The sequence below is a fragment of the Eurytemora carolleeae genome, unplaced genomic scaffold (assembly GCF_000591075.1).
Source record: "Eurytemora carolleeae unplaced genomic scaffold, Eaff_2.0 scaffold530, whole genome shotgun sequence".
NCBI lineage: Eukaryota > Metazoa > Arthropoda > Copepoda > Calanoida > Temoridae > Eurytemora > Eurytemora carolleeae.
In genome coordinates, this window is record NW_019397460.1 from 85628 (window position 1) to 113442 (window position 27815).

Here is a 27815-nt window from a genome sequence, read left to right on the forward strand (position 1 = left end):
ATTCTTTAAGGGACTTTTAACATACTTGATAAATTGCCTTTTGCCAATATTTTCTTAGCATATTCTTGATTCTCTTTTCAGGGTTCAATGGCAAAGTGACTCTGACAAGATATATTTCCGCGTGCAAGCAAAGACGAAGGAAACGGACTTTGCCGCGCTCGGGTTTGTTGATCCACGGTCACGCGCAGGTAGACAGCTTTCATAATAAACAGATGATTTATTTTAATACAGTTTGATATTTTAAATGTTTTTTAGGCTTGTCAGGGATTGAGGCAGATATTGTGAAGATCTTCATGAACAACAGCAACAGTATGTTCAGCAGTGGCAGCAGCAGTAGTAGTAGTAGCAGTCCACCAACCTTCACTGTAGTCGATAGCTTTCTCAGCTCATCTAGTCAGTGTACTCTCAGGGTTAGTTTTTCAATCTTAGATTATTTAAAAGGGTTATCAACAAAAGTTGGGAGTTCAGAGAGGCCCTGTTTGGAATACTTTCTTACATTTAATAACAGATGGTTCTCTATTACAGCTTTAAACATTTTTTGGAAGAAATTGGTATATTTTTAAATATTTTTTGAAAAAAAAATGCTAGGGGGTATAGGCTGCTGGCTGATATCGAATTGAATAAAATATTGATTGAAAATATGTATTCCTGAAACTTCAATGATTTTAAAACCGAAGACAATATTTTCATAATTTCCAGGAATGTTCGAAAATTAAAAAAAGCTTTCAAGAAAATATTAATTAAAAAAACACAATAATAGAATATAATGAAATATCAACTATATACAAATGCACCAAATTGAATTCGACATTTATAAGTGTAATATCTGAATGATTAGTTTTAAATTTAATTGAATTATTTACAATCTGAGTGTAAAAATGCAAGTCTGTGAATTGCTATGGACGCTACGCTCTGGGGCATAAGACATGTTTAACCATTTTCTCTTTATTTTCTTGTTATAGATCCAAAAGATAGAAGTAAAATTAGTAGCGATCCATATCGAATTCAATTCTATATCAGCCCATACCCCCATTTTTCGCGAACACTCCCTTTTAAGAGAACACTCTGTAAATGAATGACTGAATAATATTTAGGCTGGTTTGTGTGCGGATAGAGATCATGGATCCCACGATAACGTTATCCTAGTTGATTATCTCAGGAACTAGATTATTTAAACTAAATATTTATTCAGCCTCCTAGAACAGCGTGTTCAATAAACCAGAGAATATTACTACGGCTAAGTATTTTACAGTGATAACCAGAAAACTCTGGAATATGAAGTCGATTTTTAGACTCTTTTGTTGTGACTTTAAATAGTCCAATGAGCATGAGGCACAGTATTTGTGCAGCGTAAACAGACCCATTTCACTGAATAAGGGATTTAACAACTTACTAGTAAAGCTATTTGCTTATTATCAACATGAAATGCACTTCAGTATTGCTTCAATGTCGTTTTCCACAGTTTTCTGGTTATCACTGTATTGGAAATGCACCCCTAGTTACTAAAAACTTCGGTTTATTTGAAGTTGCAGGAATCACCACTTGGCTATGGTATGTCAAGTTGTATATAAAAAAGCCTAAGCTGAAAGATTTGACTGTTATACGGAAAGTTTGTTTTCTGACAAAGCTGGGTCCCCAAGCTATTGTAATATATTCTTTAAGAGCAGTTTTAATTACGTTCTGTCCAACTATGGCACTACATATTCAATATAATGCTTAGTCGTCTTTAATATCGCATGGGCACAGTATATCTTTGACCAAAGGGGTTTTTACTAAATATTTAACTAATATTTTCATTACTATCAGTACAATAGAGTTGATGATTAGATTCAGTACAATCGTCGTCGCATTATACAAATACAATAAAGACGACTCATGATTTCTTCTAAGATTTTAAACAGCATGGATAGTGGATACACATAAACATGGAAAGAAATAGAAACTGTAGATTTAAAAAACTTCTCTTTAATGCCTTGTAAACTTGTAATTTGAAAAAAAGCTGTTAAACTCAATCAAAACTTTAACATGTCGTCTTCATTATTCTGATATAATCACCGAGCACTGTATCAAACAGTAACATGGCGTTTTATCATTTGGGTTACTCTGAAATTCTTAATTCCACCATTTTCCCCCCATCCATGTCTTAACTACTATTGAAAGAGATAAATTTTTATTTTGAAATAAAAAGTTGAATCTTTTAATTCTTTGAAGTCAGGAACTGACAGGATTCTAAGTATTTTGCAAAAAGAACTTTCATTTTATAAAATGAAAATATATTTTTTCCTACTTTTGATTAATTAAGGGATCAAATAACCTAAATTTGCAAATCACAGATTTACACCATTTGCTTGCTAAGTGATTGGCACAAATTAAAGTTAATTTTGTAGTAAGTGTTCAACAGTTCCTATTTCGTTGATTTTGTATCTTTATCATTTACACGCGTTCCTAGTTCCTACATTCAGTAACTATTTTTAAATAACGTTATTGATTGTTAAACATTATTAATTATTATAATAATTATTAATATTGTTATTATCATTATTTTTGGTCGATATTAATGATTGTTATTATAATTATCTGGTTCTAGACAAGCGGATATCTCTACTGTGGATTTTATAAAACCGAGACAGGCAATTGAAAAATATTCAGCTGATTATATTTTTTAATGAAATAATGATTTTTCTTTTTTAAACAGTTCATGAGTTCATATCCTTCTATTTTTAACTCTAATTTAAATACTTTTGCAATGTATATTGTAAATACAAATGATTGTATAGATTTACCGAGGATACCTTTATTTATGTTTATTATGCTGAAGCAAATATAGTTCTGAACTTCAAATCTTAGATAAATTCTCCCCTGATTTGATTTGTTTTGGTTTTTAATATTTTGATATTGATTCAGGCGTTAGATAGACATGATACAACAATATCAGATGATTCACATACAGAGGTGGTGGTGGGAATAGGAACTCTTAGGTAGTATATAACAGAGGTGGTGGTGGGAATAGGAACTCTTAGGTAGTATACAACTTAGGTGGTGGTGGGAATAGGAACTCTTAGGTAGCATACAACAAATGTGGTGGTGGGAATAGGAACTCTTGGGTAGCATACAACTGAGGTGGTGGTGGGAATAGGAACTCTTAGGTAGTAAACAACAGAGGATGGTGGTGGGAATAGGAACTCTTAGGTAGCATACAACAAATGTGGTGGTGGGAATAGGAACTCTTGGGTAGTATACAACTGAGGTGGTGGTGGGAATAGGAACTCTTAGGTAGTAAATACAAAGGTGTTGGTGGGAATAGGAACTCTTAAGTAATTTAAACAGAGGAGATGGTGGGAATAGGAACTCTTAGGTAATATATACTAAGATGGTGGTGGGAATAGGAACTCTAGGTAGTATACAACTGAGGTGGTGATGGGAATAGGAAATCCTAAGTATAAATACACAGAGGTTGTAGTGGGAATAGAAACTCTTAGGTTGTAAATACAAAGGTGTTGGTGGGAATAGGAACTCTTAGGTAGTATATACAAAGGTGGTGGTGGGAATAGGAACTCTTGGGTAATATATACGAAGGTGGTGGTGGGAATAGGAACTCTGAGGTAATATATACAAAGGTGGTGGTGGGAATAGGAACTTTTAGGTAGCTTGTATTTACAAAGGTGGTGGAAGGAATAGGAACTATTAGTAGTATGTAAATTATATACAGAGGTGGTAGTGGGAATAGGAACTCTTAGCTAGTATATATAAAAGTTGTGGTGGGAATAGGAACTCTTAGCTAGTATATATAAAGATGATGGTGGGAATAGGAACTCTTAGGTAGTATTTATAAAGGTGGTGGTGGGAATAGGAACAATTTGGTAATATGTGTCCCAATTAACATTATAAATGAATTACGACTCTTGCATTGTCTTTAACCCGCTCATTCATTCGTAAACCTGAGCTGAGAACTCTTGTATTGTGGACATCAAGATCAATACTTCATCTCCTCTTTTTGTTAATCTGCAGATTAATCAGAATTTTAATTTGATACCCAGGAAAGTGTCTAGAATTTAACCAGAGTGTCGTTTGCATTGGTCGGAACCCAGATGGAAGTCGAAAAAGAGAGGATTAAGCTGAAAATAAAAAGTGTCCACATTGGATATCGAGATTAAACGAGCAAGATTAAGGGTATCCAACACAAAAGTTGCCAGCTCTAATGAAACTATAAACTAAATATATCTATCAAAAGTTGCCAGCTCTAATGAAACTATAAACTAAATATATCTATCAAAAGTTGCCAGCTCTAATGAAACTATAAACTAAATATATCTATCAAAAGTTGCCAGCTCTAATGAAACCATAAACTAAATATATCTATTAAAAGTTGCCAGCTCTAATGAAACTATAAACTAAATATATCTGTATTAAAGGGCTGCTACTAGGGCCTGGCAGGAGAATTATGAAAACGAATTCAATATGGAGAATGGAACAATAGATTTCAATTCAAAGGTATAGATTCAGTTCATGAAAACTTAGATATTTGAGTGAATTTTGGGTAATAATTATACTTACAATCATAATATATTTGTCTTCTTTATTGGTTTGATTTTTTTGGATCTAAGAAAAGCCAATGCAGCTGATCTGATATATAGCCGATAGGGTCCACATTTATTTGGGGACCACGCCACAAGAGAATAACTCACAAGGCGGGATCTAAAAATTTCAAATCAAAACAATTTCAATTTTTTTTAGTGAATTTACTTTTCAAAACAGGAAAATTTGAAAATTTAATTTATAGTTATTATTTTAAACTGTACCAAGAATAATTTTAGCAGTTAAAGCATTATCTTTCAGAGTAGAAATTATTATACATAAATTGTATCATTATACAGGGTGAGTAAAAAAAAGTGTAACTTTTTTATGCAACACTCTAGTATGGTGTTTTTTCAATATTTTTTGAATATTTGTAAATTTCTTGTACTTCAATCACCCAAAAAAAATCCGCGAACCTTTTTTTCTCTCAAAATCAAAAGTTTAAAAAACAAAAATTAGTAAATAAATTGTTTTTATCGAAATCTAAAATTTTTTAAAAGATTGAATCACAGAATCTCAGATAATTTGCAAAATTGTAATTAGAAAATTCGTAATTTTCAGTTCTGGTATAAGTTTTATGAAAAATATTTATTCAACGGTTCTTAAGGTTTCAACTGAACAGCGTTTATATAATACTTTATAATATACTAAGAAGAAAGGAACTAGAGAATTTAAATAACTTTGCCTTAAAAATTAAACCAGAACTAAAAATTGCTAATTTTCTTGTTATAATTTTGCGAATTTTCTGTGATTCTTTGATTCAATCTTTAAAAAATTTAAGATTTCGATAGAAATCATTTCTATACACATTTTTGCTTTTCAAAACTTTTGATTTTGAGAGAAAAAAAGGTTCGCGGATTTTCTTTTGGGCCATTGGAGTACCAAAAAAAATTACACATTTTCAAAAAATATTGAAAAAACCCTACAGGAGACTTGCACAAAATTTTGCACCAGGCACCGCAAATGACACTTTTTTTACTCACCCTGTATATGATATGATGATGATATGATCAAGCAAAGTATTTTATAAACTGACAAAGATTGAAATCGTCTAATTTATACTTATGAAATCGACGAAAAAAAAAGATTAAAAAGACGACATTAATCTGACATTAAGGAAGCGCAAAGTTGTCTTGAATATACGAGTCCTAAAGCAGACGGGGGATTAAAGTGGAAGGTGCCATTCAAACTCCGGAGCGGAATTCAAAACTTTGAGGTAAATATTTTGGGGTTTCATTTTTCTAAAAATGCATTTCAAACGTATTAGGATCAACCCCAAAATCATTATTTTTCGAAGATGATGCAAAAACCTTTCCGGCACCAACATTATCCGGAATATATTGGAAACCCTTCCGGCACCAACATTATCCGGAATATATTGGAAACCCTTCCGGCACCAACATTATCCGGAATATATTGGAACCCTTCCGGCACCAACATTATCCGGAATATATTGGAAACCTTTCCGGCACCAACATTATCCGGAATATATTGGAAACCTTTCCGGCACCAACATTATCCGGAATATATTGGAAACCTTTCCGGCACCAACATTATCCGGAATATATTGGAAACCTTTTCGGCACCAGCATTATCCGGAATATATTGAAAACCCTACTAAACAGCTTCAAATTTCTCTTTTAAGTCGACTTTGTTGCCGTTTACACTTCTTAATTTTCATGTAAAGTATGAAATATTTTGGATGAAATACATAAAATATTCTATAATCAGGTTAGGTTGGGACCTACTGGTGGATCTAGAGGATACAAGGCTATAACTGGCGAGGAACCTCCGTTCATAGGTTAATTTCATTTTTCCCAGGGATTTTTTTATCGCAAAAAAACGTATAATAGGGTGTAATGTTAAATTCTTTTACTTGTTAATAATGTGCTTTGTTAGAACTAAATCGGAATTGTGGATCCCCGCTTTATGGTGGGAACAACATAGTGTCACTGATATAAGTACTCCAAAAATATATCGTTAACAATTAACAAAAAATAACAAACCTTTTTTGACCAAATTTTTGTTAAAACAATGTTTTCTAAGGGAGGTTGATTTTTAAACGTCTTTAAGAAAGAATGATTTTCTGTAACTTTTGCACGGACAGGAACCGGTTTTTAACTTTTGCACGGACAGGAACCGATTTTTAACTTTTGCACGGACAGGAACCGGTTTTTAAGACGAAAACTATCTCAGTAATGCAAGCGATCCTAATGGTCCAAACAGAAATTGATTGTAATTTGTATTGAAACAAAGAATTAAAAAACGTCATGTCATTATTTTTTAGAAAGTGTGAGGCATAAAACGATTTTGAAAATATGGATAAACCAAAAAAGGACAGTTTCCAGCAGTTAAATTGCTATATAAGGATCCACTCCTTATATAGCAATTTTTTTTACAAGTGGCCTATTTTATAAATATTTTATAAATATTTTATTTTTCTAAATATTTTATGTCAAGGAAAGTTCTAGAAAAATTGTTTTTACAAATTTGCAGAAGTTGTGCTCCATAAAATTCCGGATAGAACAATTAAGATTTCAAATTCTTTTAGAATCAATCTGTCTTAATGTTTGCCCATTTTTAAACAAATTAAACCCATTCTTTGACAAAATTTAACAGTTTAAAGATTTATTAAACCATATTTAAATGTGAATCAACAGACCATGTTTATTTTTTTTAGAGCTTTGTTGGTGGATTAATGGAGTAATCATGCCTGAACTTCATGTTTATAGAGGAGAAACATACTATTTCAAGGTATTTACGGTTGGAAATAAATGTCATTTTCAATATAAATGTTGTATATTTTACAGGGTGCCCCAAAACTTGGGGAATTAAGTGAATATTTACAAATCATATGGAATCTCACAAACATTTGTTTCTAAGCACATCAATATTAACATTTCACTTTAAACCTAACAAACCTCAAGTCTTGAGATTTCAAAATAAGAACTTTAAAATTAACGGAAATATTGAGTGATTTGTACAGACTTTTAAATTTATAAAATATAATCCAAATTGGGGACACATTTCGAAAAACTCGTATTAAATACGCTTTTTGTCATTCATGGTCTGAAAAAATTATGTTTATGCCTTATTTCGCCTTTTTTCCCCAAAAAAATCATGTTTGAAATAAGAACTTGGATATTTTCACGTGTCTTAACGTGTCCATCATTCACAATCACAACAACCTTCGTCAATAAAATAACATGGATATAAATAGTGGTATTAATAATAATACACAGAAATAATAGTAATCTACATCTTCTACCAATTGAAATTAAAGGTTTAGATTATAAAAATAGATTACTCCAGGTACAGGGAGGGGACAGTGACCGGCTGGGACTAGCCAACTTCCATCCCTTCTATATAACCAGCGACAAGGCCGGGGGATTCAATAAAAAACAAGATCATGAAAAAGGTAAAGAAATGAAATATTTTATTTTCTAATGAAATGAAAAAAAAACTACTAGGAAATGTTTAACAAAATTAATAATTTACATATTTCACAAGTTTTTTATTTAAAAACACTAAGCTCCCCTAACCTATCTGAGGTCAAAAATGATCCCTTCTGTTTGTCAAAATAATGTTTACCCTTAACTTACAAGATATGAAGAACGATGACTAAAATAAATGCTCAAATTTAAAAATTGAATGGTGATGCATTATTTCATTTTAAATAGGTAAATTACTGTTTTATAACACTGTTTCAACCAAGGTTATAATGCAAAGAAAGTTAATTGCAGTTGCGTATACTCTGCTTACATATTGAAACCACTTCTCTATATGGGCGGAATTTGTAAACAAGAATAGATGCATCAGTGTTCGTTCAGTATCCGAGGAGGTTAAAAGCATTCCATTTTGATAATTTTGATAATTCACATAATAGTTTCCTATGACCAGGTCACCAGATTATTTCATTGATTATTTATGTGAAAGTCGGATCCCATACATCAGGCTTCCACATCCGTCTTGTGTTTACATTACCGCCCAGAAACAGTATACTGAGTATAAAAGATCTCTGAAATAACTTTCCTTGCATTATAACCTTGGTTTCAACCTGGACGGAATTTCATAACACTGATGGCAGGTTGGAAACTGCAGTGATATGTAAACACTGCTACACTCACTTTAAGTTAAAAAGTGAAAAGGATTTCTTTAGCACTTTATTCATTATTTCATCCAGGAAAAGTTTAACAATCCACTCTATATTGTGTGTCTTTCAACAACTTATCTTCTTTCATTTTCAAACATTTCTAACTATAATTTTATTTTGTTTAGCTGGAGAGAAGATTTTTGCAGGTGTCGAGGATCCATACGGATTCAATCCACTACCTACAGCAAAGGAATATATTTCACAAGTTTTACCCCCAGTTTACCTGGTCTTTTGTTAAAAATTTAACTATTTTTAAGTTTGTTTTAAATGTAAATTATGCCCCCCCCCCCCATCCTAGAAGACATATTAAAGTTTCATTACTTTATAATCTTGTTTAGACATACACATTAATGTTTTTTAAGTTTCTCAAAACCATTGGAAAACGTCAGAAAATGATTAAATCTATTATTAAAACTGATAAATAAATTGTTAACATTGAAATACTTATTTAGATACGTCATTCAGCCACAAATTTAATAAATAATAAAAAAATTACTTGAATTATCCCCTCTCCTCTTTTTCAATGTATGTACTTTGTATCCTTCTTTTTCTTTAGTATGTGATTGTATTGGTTTATCAGGGAGCTTTGTGTTATTGGCAGTCTAAACAAGGACAGGATCGCTGGAGGGAATCAAGAACATTCAAGTAAGCTTGACAAAATTAGGACTTTGTTATATTTTAACAATTATAGTCCAATAAACATGAAACAAAGCAATTGTGTAGTGTACACAGGCCCATTTTACCTAATAAGTTGATTTTAAAACTACTGCACTGGTAAACTAATTATTTTGTAATTGCAACATCAAATAGACAAAAAATGACGAAATGTCCCAATTTCCCTGTTTTATGTGGGCTCATTGTACACATATATACATTTGTTGTAAAAAAATTCCAAAGACATATCATCCTCTTTAATATAGAAACTTTTCAAATGTAAATCAATATTCAGAAACGTTTTTAACCTAACTTTGAGAACACAATCTTGGCCATTTTCTTGCTAGTTTGTGCATAAGCAAGTTATTGAATTCCAGACGAGAAACAAAGACATAATTAAAAAGGGGTTCAGGGTACCGATGTGCAGAATCAATGACGGTCCTAAGTTTTTGCAACAAATTCTGATTCCTATATCGTTGCAACCCAGTGTCGCAGACCTGAGATAATTTAAATTTTGAATTTGTTGGTTCTAATAAGTCAAGTTTAAATATCAAAGGTTAAATCATCAGGTTGCGAAGATTTAGGGAGAAGAACTGAGAGACAGTATGGTCTCCTAAACTATTGTATTGTGTAGGGAGTATCAGAGTACCCTAGAGGTAGTATGTGAGGGTGGATCTGAGAGTCAGTATGGTCTCCTAAACTATTGTATTGTGTAGAGAGTATCAGAGTACCCTGGAGGTAGTATGTGAAGGTGGATCTGAGAGTCAGTATGGACTCCTAAACTATTGTATTGTGTATAGGGAGTATCAGAGTACCCTGGAGGTAGTATGTGAAGGTAGATCTGAGAGTCAGTATGGACTCCTAAACTATTGCATTGTGTAGGGAGTATCAGAGTACCCTGGAGGTAGCATGTGAGGGTGGATCTGAGAGTCAGTATGGTCTCCTAAACTATTGTATTGTGTGTAGGGAGTATCAGAGTACCCTGGAGGTAGTATGTGAAGGTAGATCTGAGAGTCAGTATGGTCTCCTAAACTATTGTATTGTATAGGGAGTATCAGAGTACCCTGGAGGTAGTATTTGAGGGTGGTTCTGAGAGTCAGTATGGTCTCCTAAACTATTGTATTGTGTAGGGAGTATCAGAGTACCCTGGAGGTAATATGTGAGGGTGGATCTGAGAGTCAGTATGGTCTCCTAAACTGGACAGTTACAGAGGATACACCAGATCTTGTTTACTACCAGAGCTACACACATGAGGTTGGTTAAACGGACAGTATACTCATCTTGAGCGAATAAGCTTTATTCAAAATTAAATTGCAATTTTTGTTTTGCATTTTATAAATAGCTTACTGTAAACAAACAAGGCTTCATATAGATAGATGAGACTATAAACAGTTAATTTGTGTCGAAATATAGCAAAATCTAATCTTAAAGCTTATTTTGTTTTTATTCTGGAAATAAACCTTACCGGATGTTTTTATGTTGAATAGACCTGAAGGTTCTCTTAAAAAAACGAAAAAGTTGTTCTTAACCTTAAATCTGTGAAGTAGTAGTCTGTAATAATTATATTTTTAAAAGTTGTATTTCGAAATTTTAGGGTCTGGGTTGGAAGATAAATGTTCGGGACTCAAACTCAAGTTTTTCACTTCAAGGATCAGTTATTCTCATCCTCATCCTCTCACTCTCTAGTCTGGTCTCAGAGTGATAAGTGATACATTTCGATCTTTGGATCAAAAATGTCAGAAGTGTTGTGAAAATTACAAATAGTAGGTGTACAACTATGTACATTGTACACGGTGTACTGTACATGACTAATGGTACAATTATGTAAATTGTACAACTACGTGATTGATAAAGGAAATACTATGGTTGTTAGTGTAACACAATCATATCATATAACTAGCAATACACGTACATAACCAGTATGGTGTACATGTATGTACGTTTGTTAAACGTATTAGATGCGTAATTTGACGATTGACGGCCTTACCAATATCCTTTTTTTGTGATTGGGGGATTGAATTCTAATCCGTTAAAAAAGGAAAGAAAATATTTGTTAATTTTGTGAAATATTGCGCATTTTATCATTTTCCATAATTTTCTAGATTTTGAATATTCAGAGTATGTTGCAGATATCATTTTTTATTCTCCTCAAGATTCCTTTCTAGATTAAACAAATTGAGTGAATTTTATTTAAAGATATTCTGGAAATATCCTCCGCCATTTTGATTTTAATTGGAGCCCATTTAATCTTAGTTTAATATTAAGAATAAACAAGAAAATCCAGTTTTTCAGGATTAGTTTAAAGGGATTGTACACTATTTCAAAATACACATAAAACCGACATTTTTTAATCAAGGGTACTTTGTTAATTTGAAATAGATAAACAATTCTCTTAAACTTTTAAAGATGGACTCCGTAAAATAATTCGGAGCAAACCAAAAATAGAAGAAAGCGATGTTTTTAGAAAGAAAAAATTGTAAAAATCGTTCCGAAATTTCAGATCAGATTACTCGTTCAGTTTCTGGAAAGGCTTTAACAAGTTTTCAGAACAAATTTTTGTTTTTATTAGGCTAGTTTGTTTTCGGAGGTCTTTAAATGGGTTTAGCTTAAAAAGGCAAATAAAAAATGTTAGAACGAGGAGAGGCACAGTGAGGCAAAGATTCTAGAAATCTTCATAAAAATAAAATCACCGTTTGTAAAATGTATCATGAAACAATTATATAAATGGAAACAGATCAATGGAAGTAATTTTGATAAATCCATTTTGGAAAAAGTGGATTTATACTTACCTAATATTTAATGGAAACTGTACCTTACCTTAATCAAGGCTTTCAGAGGCTTTCTTTTAACTGTTTAAAAACTGATTTACATGTTATATTTCATAGTTGAGTGGACCGTTGGAAACATTTATGTATCAATACTATATATATAGTTATTTGTAATATTTATTGTTAAAGTGCATCTGTTCAACAATATAGCCATTCTAAGCATGCGATTTTAATGAACTGATTTCCAGCCATACAAAATAGTTTCAAGGAGTAAACACTTGTTTGAATCTGTACAAACCGGTTTCAAGCTGAACAAACTGTTTCAAGCTAAAATAACTGGTTTTAAGCGGGATATATAAACTGGGTTTAAGTTGAACAAACTGGTTTCAAGCTAGACTAACTGGTTTTAAGCTGTACAAACTGGCTTCAAGCTGCTCAAACTGGTTTAAAGTTTAACAAACTGGTTTAAATTTATTTTACACACATCATGTGTAAAATTAGACTTTTTTGTAAATTTTTCCAAAAGAAAACAAGTGTCCACCATGAAACAAGTTATCACTAACCAAAAAAGGCCCACAATCTTCTAAAAACAAGTTCCCTACTTTTCATCACTTTTATCACTGGAACATCTTGGCTTTCAAGCAAACATTTTCTTCTTAAAGATTATCTAATTATAATAAAACCATTAAAATATTTATCAAGATGTTAAAATTGGATATTTATATATTCTCTTTATCTATATTTGTATATTTCTGTTATATGTAATTATCAAGCTGTTTAACTTTCTAGATTATTTAATGAATATTCAGTTGACAACTTTACCCTCACTTTCAAGTATTTTATTCTAAATAACTAGTTCTGAGCTGGGAACTTTAGTGTTGGGTACTCATAATTCCGATCCGCAGATCTCAATATTCACTGTGGGCACTTTAAATTTGAGGATCAAATCTATATCTCTTCATTTCAAATATTCTTCCAGGGTACGATAACCATGCGGGATATCGAGTAAAGGTTAAATTGATCTGCAGATAAACGAAAGATCAAGATCAAGCATTAATTTCCATTTCCACAATACAAGAGTTTCCGGCTCAGATTACATATCTAGCTAACTAACTAGCTGATTAGTTTACTAATTCTGATTACATATCTAACTAGCTGATTAGTTAGCTAGACCTGATTACATATCCAACTAACAAGCCAACTGATTAGATGATTAGTTTTGATTACATTTCTAACTGGCTAACTAGCTGATTAGTTTACTAGATCTGATTACATATCTAACTAACTAATTAGCTGATAAGTCGAACATAGTTCTGATTACATATTTAAAAAGCCAATTAGCTGATTAGTTGGCAAGTTCTAATCCTTAAATCTTGTAATAGCTAACGAGCTGATTAGCTGAACATAGTTAATTACATATCTTACTAGCTAAATAGCTGATTAGTTGACTAGTTCTGATTACATATCTAACTAGCTCCATAACTGATTAGTTGGCTAGTTCTGATTACATATCTAACTAGCTAAATAACTGATTAGTTGGCTAGTTCTGATTACATATCTAACTAGCTAATTAGATGATTAGTCATGGCTAGTTTTGATTACATATCTAACTAGCTAACTAGCTAATTAGTTGACTAGTCTGAGTAATTAACTAGCTAAATAGCTCTCTTGGCTGCTTGGGTAAAGTTTTACAACTGAGTTATCTAATATCAAGTCAACTTACAAACTAGCCAGAAGACTTCACTTTTAAATCAGTGAATTTTTTTGCAAAAGCTAAGCAGCTATTCTTTATCCTTGTGTGCTACAGGGTGGCGCATATATTCGACCAAACAACTGTAAATTACACCCTTTTACTAGTATGTAGTGTATACATAGATTTTACATATCAATTGAAATTTCTACTTATCATCATTAATCAACATTTTTCACATTTCAAATGTTGTAATAAATTGCTTTCACCAGATAATAAACTATACAAAATTGATGTTTTTTTTGCGTTGACCTAGATGGAAGATATGAGTTGAAAAATAAAATTAACAATATACAGACTGTGATGCAAAATGTGCACTGCAGTATAGACTATGATGTTCATTTTATAGCCTATAATGTACAATTTATAGTCTACAATGTACATTGTATAGACTATAATGTACATGTACTTTTCTTGTCTGTCTGTTTGTATCCAATAATCGTCAAAAAGGCAGAAGTTTGAACCGGGCCCACATGTTTGGGACATCACGTGATCCCAGGGAAGGTTTAAGGATCTGGCCCACATGTTTGGGACATCACGTGATCCCAGGGAAGGTTTAAGGATCTGGCCCACATGTTTGGGACATCACGTGATCCCAGGGAAGACCCCCCTTCAACTATTTACCATCAATCTCCAAAAGCCTCGCATTTGCTTTTCAAATATAAATGTTTTCCAATTTTTGAAATGGTTTGAAAATTTTCTCAATTCAATTTTTCCAGTGCCCAATAACCTATAATTAATATATTTTTTTCAATCACAGATTTTGATTTCTCCAGAAATCTTGCCAATTTAAAAGTTGGCAGAATTGAAATTATGAACATTTAAAAAATGTCCTCTACCGGCCGGCCCTCCCTCCCTCTTCTTTCTTTTCTTAAGAATGCCTCCCCCTCCCAAGGACCCTATAATGCCCTGGCGCTAACTTCAGAAAACGTTGGAGGGGGGGGGGTCTATGTAAAATCTATGTTTATTACTCCTATAAACTTAAATTTACTTTTACATCAATATGTTACGCGTCAGGTTTTAACTAGTTTTTGCAAAAAATGGGATAAATCTAAATTTTCACATATTTGCAAGGTTGTAAGATTGGAGTTCGGTTGAATAAATTGGATCTTTCTAAAGATTTAGAAAAATCAGATATCGGTGAAAATCCAGATTCAGAAATTAGTATCGAGGTACGAAGCACAATATGAGATTTTATTTTCAAGATCTGCAACCATATGCGTATGTATATTTATTCAAATAAAACTACGAGATCGAGAGTACAGTTTGACAAATTATATTCGAGGAAAATGCGTATATTTGAACAATTTAAACTGCATATTCTGTCAAGTGTCGGCGCAATTTCAATGGGCCTGATTTCTGGTACTTTTTAAACTTTTTCGGAAAAAAATTATTGAAAATATCCTTTTTCTATCTGAAAATTTATTATTTCCCGTTGTGGGTTCTCTGTAAAAGTACGTGAGGATATATGGAGCAGAGACAAAAAAAGGAAATATCAGAGTTTAAAACCTTTTCTAATATAATCTACTTTTCTAAAGTATTTTTCAGTTCTAAAGTTTTGAGCTTCTCACAATATTTTGATCAAGATTGCTCATAGCTGCAGTTTCAATATATATATATATACGTCATGGCATCACTATTTGATCAAAAAGATAATTAGATTTTTTTTTCTTCAGAAAATTAGTAAAATTGGTTTAATGAAATAAATGTTAAATGTTTAAAGTTTCAACAGAACCCCCCCTCCTCTTTAATCTACGTAAATACTGAAAATATTGGTTTCTAAAGTTGGCAGGAAGAACCCACTTTAGGTTGAGGAGACGTCTAGTAAAACTGCCAAATATGTAGCTGGAGGGATTTTCCCCACTTCCTCTCATCTTCACTCGACCGATTTGCCTCGAAGTTTGATTGGAAAATTTAGTAGAACCACGGGAATGTTTCAGGTTGTTTTAGGCTTCAGATGTTTTTTGAAACCACAGGTTTGTGTGGAGTACGGGAATAGAACCTGTGAACACCAGTCTGGACACCAATCCAGTTACTGACGGAGGGCAAGTGTGCTTAATTTCAGGACTATCGAGAACTGGTGTCACCACCCCACAAAAAGTACTTGAATCTTTGTCCTGATAATCTTATTCCTGATGAATCCTAGTCCGAGTGAATCTTAGTCCTGAGGAATCTTATTCCTGATGAATCTTAGTCCTGATAATCTTAGCCCTGAAGAATCTTATTCCTGATGAATCCTTGCCCAGGTGAATCTTAGTCCTGAAGAATCTTATTCCTGATGAATCCTTGCCCAGGTGAATCTTAGTCCTGATGAATTCTAGTCCGAGTGAATTCTAATCCAGATGAATCCTAGTCCGGGTCTTGATAGTCTTGATAAGCCATAGTCCGGATGAATCTTAGTCCTGGTGAATCCTAGTCCGAGTGAATCATAGTCCTGATGAATCTTAGTCCGGGTAAATCTCATTGACTAAGATAATCATAGTCCTGATGAATTTTAGTCCTGATGAATCTTAGTCCTGATAAATTCTAGTCAGAGTGAATTTTACTGACTACGATGAACTTTGAATCCTAGCCTAGGTAAATCTTAGTCTTGATGAATTCTAGTCCAGGTGAATCTTAGTCCTGATAAATCCTAGGCCGGGTGAATCTTAGTTCTGATGAATCCTAGCCCGGGTGAATTTTAGTCCTGATGAATCCTTGCCTATGTGAATCTTAGTCCTGATGAATCCTAGTCAGGGTGAATATTAGTCCTGATGAATCCTAGTCCAGGTGAATCTTAGTCCGGGTAAATCATATTCCTGATGAATCTTAGTCCTTATGAATCCTAGTCCGGGCGAATCTTAGCCCTGATGAATCTTAGTCGGGGTGAATCTTAGTTCTGATGAATCCAAGTCCAGGTGAATCTTAGTGCTGTCGAATCTTAGTCCGGGTAAATCATAGTCCTGATGAATCTTAGCCCTGATGAATCCGAGTCCGGGTGAATCTTAGCCCTGATGAATCCTAGTCAGGGTGAATCTTAGTCCTGATGAATCCTAGTCCGGGTGAATCTTAGTCCTTATGAATCCTAGCCCGGGTAAGTGAACCTCCTAAGTTCTGTTTTCTTTTTATCATCGCGCCATATAAAAATATTTCTTATTTACCACCCCGTGCCATCCCTCATTCCCCTCCCCCCATCCTCCTGATTGCAAGTTTAGAAGCAAAAAAGTAAAATTCAATCTCACTCAGAAATGTGAATGTGTTTCCCAAGAATAGGATCAGAGTGTGGCCAGACGTGAATGCTTATAAATAATTTTATTCCAACTAATTGTTTTAGTGAGAAGAATAAAAGTAAAAAATAATCTCACACATTTGCCCTCGAAACCTTGTTGATTACCAACCTCACGAAGTATTAATACTTATAGATCATCAAACTTAGGTAGCAACCAATTTCTGACCCTCAAAGTTTTTCATTTTCATCCAAGAAATAAATGCAAAAGAAATTTAGAAAAAGAAAAAAATTTCAAGTTTTTTCTTTGTTTCCTCTTTTTCTAATTACTATGAACATTTTTTTTCAGTATCCTTTAATATTCTCGAACTCCCAATGGCAATTGTTTAAATTTCAGTTTTAAACGTGAACAAATACATATAGTAGTCCCCAGAACATTAGAAGATTAAGATAATGACTTTAAACTTAAAAAATGATTTAAAATGCTGTTCAGTTATATTAATATTTATGTGTGGGTACATGCTTTGGATCATGTCTAATCTAATTAAAAAATTTAAATATCTGTAGTATAGGAATCTTTATATATTGCTTTATAAACGATGATCTAAATATGATTATATAATACCAAACACAAGAATTTATGTTCTACCAACCTGCCCTATACCTGCAGTGCCCAGCTAACCCAACACAAATATAAAGATGAGATAAAGTGCATCGTGGGATTCCTCCGGTTTGCCTATATATCTGCACTGTTGCAGTTGCAATAATGCACTTTTTTAATCTTCAAGGACATTCAATAATCTTTCAGTTATAAACCGGTTAAAACGGATACAGTGGCTCCCATAAAATATTGGAATTGAAAGATGTCTGTTCAATCAAGTCATTAACTGCGCATAAACCCTTTTTACTTAATAAGTTTACTATCAAGCAACTGGTATTTGGTTAACCTGTCATGTTTCGTGGGACACCCTATATTTGCTGTTTAAAATCAAATACACATTTATTTACTTAGAATGTTGTCTTCCTTTTCCATACTTTTTTTGCCCCGCTGTAGAATTTTTGTATTGTGAATATCGAGATTAAGCATTTTCTCCATGTTATAAAATTGAAATTTAATTTATTTAATTAGTTCCTCTTTGATATCTTGTGGTGTTCATAATTATTCGTACACTGCAACTGAAAACTTCAAATTAGGAATCAAACATTTATTCTCAAATTTAAAAGTGTCAACGTTGGATATTGAGATCAAGCATTCAAGAAAACAATACTTTAAACAAAAATTCCGCTTTGGATAATTTTGAAAAGAAATTTGAAGTCTTGCCCTTTCTGCATTACTCTGTTTGTAAATTTACATTTCATTTTGAACAAAATGTTTGAGACGAATGCTAGAGAGCAATTATCTGAAATCCACAAAAAAGTCTGAAATTCTCAAAATTCAATTATAAGTTCATTAACTTCCCGAAATGGACTGTTTTCAGAGATGTCAAATTTAAATTTAGAAATTGTGTAGGCCAGGGGCAGAATTAAACGATCTTGAAATGAAGTCTAGAAGTTTGCTGGGAGAGCCTAAATTGTGTCCTGGAGCTACTAATGTGTAATTTTAAAGATTATACACATATCATTGGACTAAACATGTTTCGCTACTTCCCTAAAGACCTAATATATGTACCGTGTGGTATTTCTCAGGATTGGATCGTAAGACTCCCTTCTCTCAACAACTAAACACATATATGCGCAGATAGATACACTTCACCATATATTAATAAACATTCAGATATAACACTAGATGTTGTCTTTTCAAGATTTAGGGGTTTTTCGTTCACAATAACCCTGAGGCAGAAGCCCAAAGGAGTTACGTGCATGTTGTGTTGAATGACAAGACAGAAAGAGAGCATACGCTTAACTTTTTTGGGCCCTTGCCTCAGGGTTATTGTGAACGAAAAACCCCTAAATCTTGACGACATCTAGTGTTCTATCTGTATTGTTGTTAGTCTATGCACATCACTAATTGTTCCGCATATATTTCCCACCATTTGTCATACCATAGGTTCCATAGCATTGCATTTTAAATTTTGTTTCCCATCATGACTTTTTAATTTAGGATTATGGTCAAAGTAGTTCCCATGCTGCTTACTCGCTAATGAGAAGTTTTCACACTTGAAGTATTGTACATCTTCATGTACAGGGTTGGTCAGTAAACACTAGATAAGTATTGTACATCTTCAAGTACAGGGTTGGTCAGTAAACACAAGATAAGTATTGTACATCTTTATGTACAGGATTGGTCAGTAAACACTAGATAAGTATTGTTCATCTTCATGTACAGGGTTGGTCAGTAAACACTAGATAAGTAATGTACTTCTTCATGTACAGGGTTGGTCAGTAAACACTAGAGAGGTATTGCACATTCATGTACAGGGTTGGTCAGTAAACACTAGAGAGGTATTGTATATTCATGTACAGGGTTGGTCAGAAAACACTGGAGAGGTATTGTATATTCATGAACAGGGTTGGTCAGTAAACACTGGGGAAGTTTTGTACATCATCATGTACAGGGTTGGTCAGTACACACTAGATTAGTGTTGTACATCTTTATGTACAGGGTTGGTAAGTTAACACTAGAGAGGTATTGTAATATGTACATTCATGAACAGGGTTGGTCAGTAAACACTGGAGAAGTTTTGTACATCATCATGCACAAGGTTTGTCAGTAAACGCTAGAGAAGTATTGTACATTCATGTACAGGGTTGGTCAGAAAACAGTAGAGAAGTATTGTACAGAGTACATTTTCATGTACAGGGTTGTTAAGTAAACGCTAGAGAAGTATTGTACATTCATGTACAGGATTGGTCAGAAAACATTAGAGAAGTATTGTACATTGTTCACCTTCATGCACAGGGTTGGTCAGTTAACATGATGTAACTGCATGTTACACAATTTTCAATCTAGCCTGGCAAGATCACAGTAATATATTTACGCAAATAAAACCAATGTTATTTGAATCTCCCTATAAAACCTGGAAATTATGAATTCATTTTATTTTCATCATCTTTATCATCTTTATCATTTATTCATTTTCATCATTTTTATTTTCTAGCAACAATAATATTAATTTTTATCACGGCGAAAAAAGACTAATAATAAGATGAATCAAATATGCTTCTCGATAATGCATAAAAATTTTATGAAAGAATTAATCATTTATGTTAATCTAAAATTTCTAAGAAATTTATAAATTATTTTATAAAACTTTTGCAATTTTTCAGTTATAAAGGTAATCCCGTTTTCATTTAAATGGTTACATTTTTTTATTATCCTTTTACAAAGGATGCCATTTACACTGAAAACGTATAGCCCATAGGGGTCTAAAATGCAAAGCACGGAGTTTCAATGTCTTTTAGATTTTAAATATAACAATCCTGACCATTTTTGAAAGTTTCAGAACTTTAATTTTAGACCTGCCGTAGCTAAATTATGTTTAAAGTTTAAACCTATATCAGATGTTTTTTAAATAGAAAGAAATTATAAGGAATACAGAAAAAACAAAGACTTCGATTTTTTTTAGTGTTTACATGGGTAAAATTGTGTTGCACAATTTAAAGATTAATTTGACCCGAAATTACAGTATATCCACTCCAGGGTGTATCAGAGAACCCCTGAAATTACACTATATCCAGGGTGTATCAGAGAACCCCTGAAATTACACTATATCCAAGGTGTATCAGAGAAACCCTGAAATTACACTATATCCAGGGTGAATCAGAGAAACCTAGAAATTACATTATATCCAGGGTGTATCAGAGAAACCTAGAAATTACACTATATCCAGGGTGTATCAGAGAAACCTAAAAATTACATTATATCCAGGGTGTATCAGAAAAACTTGATTTATCACTGCAGTATCCGTTTTGTATTACTATTTCCCCTGCTCTAGGCAATAAGCTAAAAAGATCATCCTTCAGGCATTTACTTCAGAGGTAAACTAACAACTTGTACTATTAAAATATCTGTGCACTGAGGAACTTAAAAACATATTTTTATAAGTGACCCAATTCCAGGATATAGATAAGATTTGTCATAACATAATTAAAAATGTCGAGAACATTTTTTTGGGTGTATTAAAATCAAGGTCTACGAATTTTTCATGAACTCATCAAATCTGAATTTTAAATGTGATATCTAAACCAATTGATAAACGATTATAATAATAGAATAATAATAATCAAATTAAAATGCTAAAAATCAAAAAGAAAAAAAAAACTGCATGCGCCGTAGACCCCAATTCACCTAAAAGTAAAACTGATCAAAATTTACCAGAGAGTATCTTCTTACATTATTGTAATGTTGAAGACTAATTTTTGAGGGTCAGGTTACTGGTATCCTAATTGTCTAAATTACAACCCCCCCCCCACCCCCCCTCCCTCTCCCTCCTTTCCCTGCCCTGTACCCATCAATCGTTAGACACATGTAGCTGCGGTTCATTTACAAGTATAGGGTTAAATCCTTACAACCCATCTCGCGGTCAAATTTAATCTCCTATGAAACCCCCCGAAGTTCCTTCCCTCCAACTAATATCCCACATTTCTTTTACCTCCTTTCTCATGCAAATAGATTGTTAAGCCCCCTTTTTTCTCCTTCCCACCCCACTTTATAACCCAGCACTAATATAAATAAATAAATTTTCTAAGAATTTTTTGAAAATGAAGACGCCATTTAAGGGAAATATTAGTAAAAAAAATACAGAAATAGTTTTGTACATACATGGGTTATTAAAAACAATTTGATAATTTTTAGAATGTTTCAATGCCGGGAAACCCTGAGAGCTCATTATCTCAATGTCTATAGTGTCTGGTCCGGGTACCTGAAAACTTTAGATTTATCAGCCTTGTGATTCTTACTATTAAAAAAAGGGATAAGAGGGGTGAATATTTGTGTAATGGTTCCGTGTAGGTCCGATTATGAGAGCTCTAGTAAACCTGGAGAATAGAAAATAAAACAAAATATTATAAGAAGGTATTGTACTTAGATCCTAAGTACAATCAAGCTAAACAGTTCAAAAATCTATACAATCTATACTTTAGCTTTCAGCAAGTTTATGTAGAAAATAGGATTTTAAATTACTGGAAAACGTTGACCTGTTTACAATACCGTTTTTTCAACACCATTTTAAATTTATTCCACAAATTCAGGAAATATAAAAAGAGGATGTGATTTTAAAAATTTTCCATTCATTAATTCCATTCTTATTTCATAAAACCCCTTAACTTTTTGTTAATTTATTTACTGACAGCACAAAAAATTTGTCAGAACATAAAATTTAAAATAAAACTTTTTTTTTATTTTCAACCTTGCTCCTCTTTCCCAGATTCTCAGCTGTAAAATCACTAAGATACCGGTACCATGGTACCATGTCCACAATATTTTAAATCCTTACTCAACAACATTTTGGATCTACAGATTATAAAAGAATCTCACCTAGAATTCAACACAGTGTTCCTTCAGAGCCAAAATGTTTACCTTGGTACTGCGGAGCAAATTCAACTATTTCCTGGTCTTCATTCATAAGGGTGATTGGAAACAGGTTTCCGTCAAATCATATCCCTCCGTCCTTATGAGATATATTTTTTTTTAAAGATACACTCTGTACAGTGGAGACACCTTTACAAAACTTAACCCAGTAAATTCAAGAACGTTTAGCTACCTATTTTACTCTTTATTTACAGGGTGTCCCACATCATATTAGACCGAGAACGGGTCTTAATTATGATTTTCGGGACTAATTAGAAAATTTCATTAGAATGAATCAATTTGAAAAATAACATAAGGCTTATATAAGAATTTTCTTGCGGAAGATGATAAGTTTTTCGAGTATTAAGGGTTTATTTTGGTGTTAAAGATTGGAGATAATCTAATATGATATGGGACGCTCTGTATGTTTTGAGAAACCCTTCACTCGCAACAACTTTCTCCAAACGGCCGCCAAGAGCTAGACAAAGAAGGCAAATGCCATTTGATTTTTTAAAGAGAATAGCATATATTTCGGTTAACGCCATCAATGAAAAGGTTTCCATCAAATCATATATTCTTGTCCATGTTGAGATATCGCTGGTTCTCAGAGATACACCCGGGATATTTTGGAGTTTGGAATATTTTGACAATTTGGCTCAATTTCTACTTAAAAACTTGAAATTTGAATTATTCATCTTAATCCTTTATTCTTCCATCTTCATCCCAATCCTTTAATCTCTATCCTTTACTTTGCCATCTTGATTTTAATCGTGTATCAATCATCCTTTACTCTTCCATCTTAATTTTAATCGTGTATCAATTATCCTTTACTCTTCCATCTTAATTTTAATCGTGTAACAATTATCCTTTACTCTTCCATCTTAATTTTAATCGTGTAAGAATTATCCTTTACTCTTCCATCTTAATCTTAGTCGTGTATCAATTATCCTTTACTCTTCCATCTTAATCTTAGTCGTGTATCAATTATCCTTTACTCTTCCATCTTAATTTTAATCGTGTAAGAATTATCCTTTACTCTTCCATCTTAATCTTAGTCGTGTATCAATTATCCTTTACTCTTCCATCTTAATCTTAGTCGTGTATCAATTATCCTTTATTCTTCCATCTTAATCCAAAATATTTATTTTTTATACTTCCATCCTAATCTTTATACATAATTAATTATTCCATTTTCTTCCATTGAATTTGCTCCACAATACCAAGTTAACTGTTTTGCTCTTAAGGAACACTGTGTCAATTTTTCTAAAAGTAAATATCATATTTCTTTGTAACGAGCTGGTTTTAACATAGACCTGAATAAAAAAGATTGTTGATTAGTGGGATTCAATGAAAGTTGTTGCATACCAACAACCAGCTTGTTTCAAAGAAATGCAGATTGTTTTAACATAGATGCATAATGTTGATTAGTGGGATTCAATGAAAGTTGTTGCATACCAACAACCAGCTTGTTTCAAAGGAATGCAGATTGTTTTAACATAGATGCATAAATAAGATTGTTGATTTGTGGGATTCAATGAAAGTTGTTGCAGACCAACAACCAGCTTGTTTTAAAGGAATGCAGATTGTTTTAACATAGATGCATAAGAAGATTGTTGATTAGTGGGATTCAATGAAAGTTGTTGCATACCAACAACCAGCTTGTTGCAAAGGAATGCAGATTGTTTTAACTCCTTGTTTAAAGCTTGTACTACTGATCCTAGTGTTATCTATTTTGGATTTCTTTTCAAAACTGCACCATTAAAAATGTAAATGAATTGTGCATAAAATGTATGATTATGAAATATGTTGCCGTTACTTTTTAAATTCTTGAAATATGAAACGTTCACTCATCCATGACATTCCCCTTAAAGATCTTGGAATGCAGAGTTACCCACAAAGGTTGAGACTTCAGAATTAATACTGTCTGTCTCCTTATATTTATGATTCCTGGGACAATAGATTTCTTCCTTTCTTTGCCAAATCATTAAATAGGTCAGTAAAACATTCATGTCAGAACACATAATTTAAACTTGAAATTTTAAAATTTGAAGATTTTTAAGTCGTCTTTACAGTCTCATCTATTTAGGGTAACCGTACATGCTACCTATGACTGGTTAATAACCTTGATATCTGACCCCGCAGAAGGTTTTGATGCATGCAGTACGCATATCTGACGCCGCAGAAGGTTTTGATGCTGTTGGTGAATATTCCTTAGTTGCAACCTCCTATACAATTTATGAATCTATGAAGATTTTGAATGAATGTTGGAATTTGAAAATTTGTTTCTACTTCAAACAATTTTGCAGAAACCAATTGAATGAGGGGAGGAAGGCCAGCCGCAACAATTTATCGTCCGAGCCACATTCTCCCTATTTTCACGTCCGAGTCGCCTCGGAATCATCTTCCTTCGGTTTTTATGTGTTTTGAATTTTCTAATTTTCGCTTATAAAACTGCTTTCAAAAAATCTGGCCACGTTAGGGCATAAAATATGGATTGACTAGAGTATTGAAATGATTACATCATGTTGGAATCTTCAAACCCATGAGAATGATGTCAAACTTTATTTATGTAAAACTTAAATCTCTTCTGCCTCCGTAATGGCAAACCTTCGCGATATAGAATAAATAGCAAAATATTTTGCATACCTCTGCCTATCATTTCCCCCATGGAACCAACATTGATCGGATAAAATTTTGCATACCTCTGCCTATTATTTCCCCCCATGGAACCAACATTGATCGGAAAATATTTTGCATACCTCTGCCTATTATTTCCACCCATGGAACCAACATTGATCGGAAAATATTTTGCATACCTCTGCCTATTATTTCCCCCATGGAACCAACATTGATCGGAAAATATTTTGCATACCTCTGTCTATTATTTCCCCCCATGGAACCAACATTGATCGGAAAATATTTTGCATACCTTTGCCTATTATTTCCCCCCATGGAACCAACATTGATCGGAAAAATTCTATCGGAATAAATTTTAATATTTTGTTGCTCGTGCATCAACCAATCAATCAATCCATCAAAATTACAAAATCTGACAGCCTGAGGTTTGGGATAATTATACACACTGATTTTCCTTTCCTGCCCAGCTTTACACTTTATTATTTTGCACACATTTTTTACTATCTCACCCTTGGACTCAACTATATGAGACAAGATGATAACAATCAATGGCTCTTTTTACACACCTTTATATATTTCGCGAACATTCACAATGATTTTGAGATATTATAGAACTAAACAGTTCAAGCTTTTTGCTTTAATAATTCCTGGATCAGCTGGTATTGGTAAACAAAATCAAAACAAAACAAATCTATTTCTGATAATTTATCTATCTATCTATCTATCTATTTACCTATCTGATAATTTATCTATCTATCTATCTATCTATTTACCTATCTAATAATTTATCTATCTATCTATCTATTTACCTATCTGATAATTTATCTATCTATTTACCTATTTGATAATTTATCTATCTATCTATCTATTTACCTATCTAATAATTTATCTATCTATCTATCTATTTACCTATCTGATAATTTATCTATCTATTTACCTATTTGATAATTTATCTATCTATCTATATATTTACCTATCTGATAATTTATCTATCTATCTATCTATTCACCTATCTAATAATTTATCTATCTATCTATCTATCTATTTATCTATCTATCTATCTATCTATTTATCTATTTACCTATCTAATAATTTATCTATCTATCTATCTATCTATCTACCTATCTAATAATTTATCTATCTATCTATCTATCTATCATTTAGCTATCTGATAATTTATCTATCTATTTATATATTTACCTATTTGATAATTTATCTATCTATCTATCTATTTACCTATCTAATAATTTATCTATCTATCTATCTATCTTCTTGTATCTATAGATTATTTGTCTATTCATCCATCAAATTAGTCCAAATTCTGGCCTTCGGGTTTCTAACCGTAATTCTACCAAAATATAATTTTAGAACTAACTTTATAAACAAGAAATTTATGTATCGAAAAGATACTAAGGCATTTGTTAGATCAAATCAAATAGATTATCAAATATAATTAGTGCCACTGGAGAAAATATGTTTAGTTTAGACTAAAGTGGGACATCTAGGGACCCCAGGGAAGGTTTATGAAGAATCAAAATTTCATATATTTGTCTCCATCAAAATTCAATCGTCATTAAATTTTGAAAAATTTTAAAAATCCGCGAAATTTTTTGTGAAAATCAGCAAATTATTTTTGTTTTGTTTTACGATGTACGCAAAGAGAACATGTTCACAATTAATTTAGAAGATGGGCGCGAAGCGCCCTAAAAGCCTAGAAAGAAGGGCGCGAAGCGCCTTGAATTTCTAGTTTACATAAGTTTGACGTGACATATTTAATGTAGGCTGTAGCCTAAGGAATTGAGTTTTTACCACAAACTCTGATTTTCAAAATTCAATATCGTTACAACCCAATGTCGTAGACCTTTAATATTTCAAACTATGAAGGCTATTAGATCAAATAATGTAAGTTTGAAATATAAAAGGTTTACATCATAAGGTTGCAAAGATATAGGTTTTACAAAAACTGAATTTGTGGCAAAGATTCAATTCCTTTAACATATATATATATATATATTTATGTATTTACTTATATATCTACATTTATACATTTGTATATATATATACATATACATATATATATATATTTATGTATTTACTTATATATCTACATTTATACATTTGTATATATACATATACATATATAAATGTACACAATACACAGTTAAAGAAATTAAAGACTTCATTTGCTTTAAAAAATTGATTATCAAAGGAGAACAATTATTCTAATCCCCATCTAACGTTTATAGGAGCAATCGGTAAAATTGTAGTTAGAATTATTGTCTGAATTTATGACAACAGTTAATTTCAAGCATAGGGAGCCATAAAGAGAATGGTTCTTTGTTAATATCTTGGTCTAAATGTGAAATGCCTGAATTGTTACATAAACTGCCCGTTAATTAAAACAATTAAAATTCACTGTAATTATACTAAGTGGTGTAATTAGACGCACACAAATATTTGATCAGAGCTAATAGTAATCTGTAATTATAACAGAATCTTTTTAATTATTATTGTTATTATTATTATTATTATTATTTTTGTTATTATTATTATTATTATTATTA

The 27815-nt window shown here is 32.4% G+C and overlaps 2 protein-coding genes across 2 annotated transcripts in view; both read left to right on the top strand.

Moving 5' to 3' along the window:
• Positions 1-14134, top strand: part of LOC111714411 (protein Skeletor, isoforms B/C) — a 42650-nt gene extending 28516 nt beyond the window's left edge. The window contains exons 18-31 of the mRNA XM_023489511.1: positions 82-188; positions 256-410; positions 1095-1159; positions 2588-2630; positions 2905-2978; positions 4413-4491; positions 5693-5791; positions 6307-6376; positions 7256-7329; positions 7888-7993; positions 8854-8918; positions 9309-9373; positions 10513-10636; positions 10977-14134. Coding sequence (XP_023345279.1) covers positions 82-188; positions 256-410; positions 1095-1159; positions 2588-2630; positions 2905-2978; positions 4413-4491; positions 5693-5791; positions 6307-6376; positions 7256-7329; positions 7888-7993; positions 8854-8918; positions 9309-9373; positions 10513-10636; positions 10977-11084 — 1234 coding nt within the window. The 3' untranslated portion in view covers positions 11085-14134. The remainder of the gene's footprint in view (positions 1-81; positions 189-255; positions 411-1094; positions 1160-2587; positions 2631-2904; positions 2979-4412; positions 4492-5692; positions 5792-6306; positions 6377-7255; positions 7330-7887; positions 7994-8853; positions 8919-9308; positions 9374-10512; positions 10637-10976) is intronic.
• Positions 14135-15442: 1308 nt separating this feature from the next.
• Positions 15443-27815, top strand: part of LOC111714416 (uncharacterized) — a 32673-nt gene continuing 20300 nt past the window's right edge. Inside the window, exons 1-2 of the mRNA XM_023489519.1 lie at positions 15443-15455; positions 19499-19502. The gene's annotated coding sequence lies outside the window, so the exon portion shown is untranslated. The remainder of the gene's footprint in view (positions 15456-19498; positions 19503-27815) is intronic.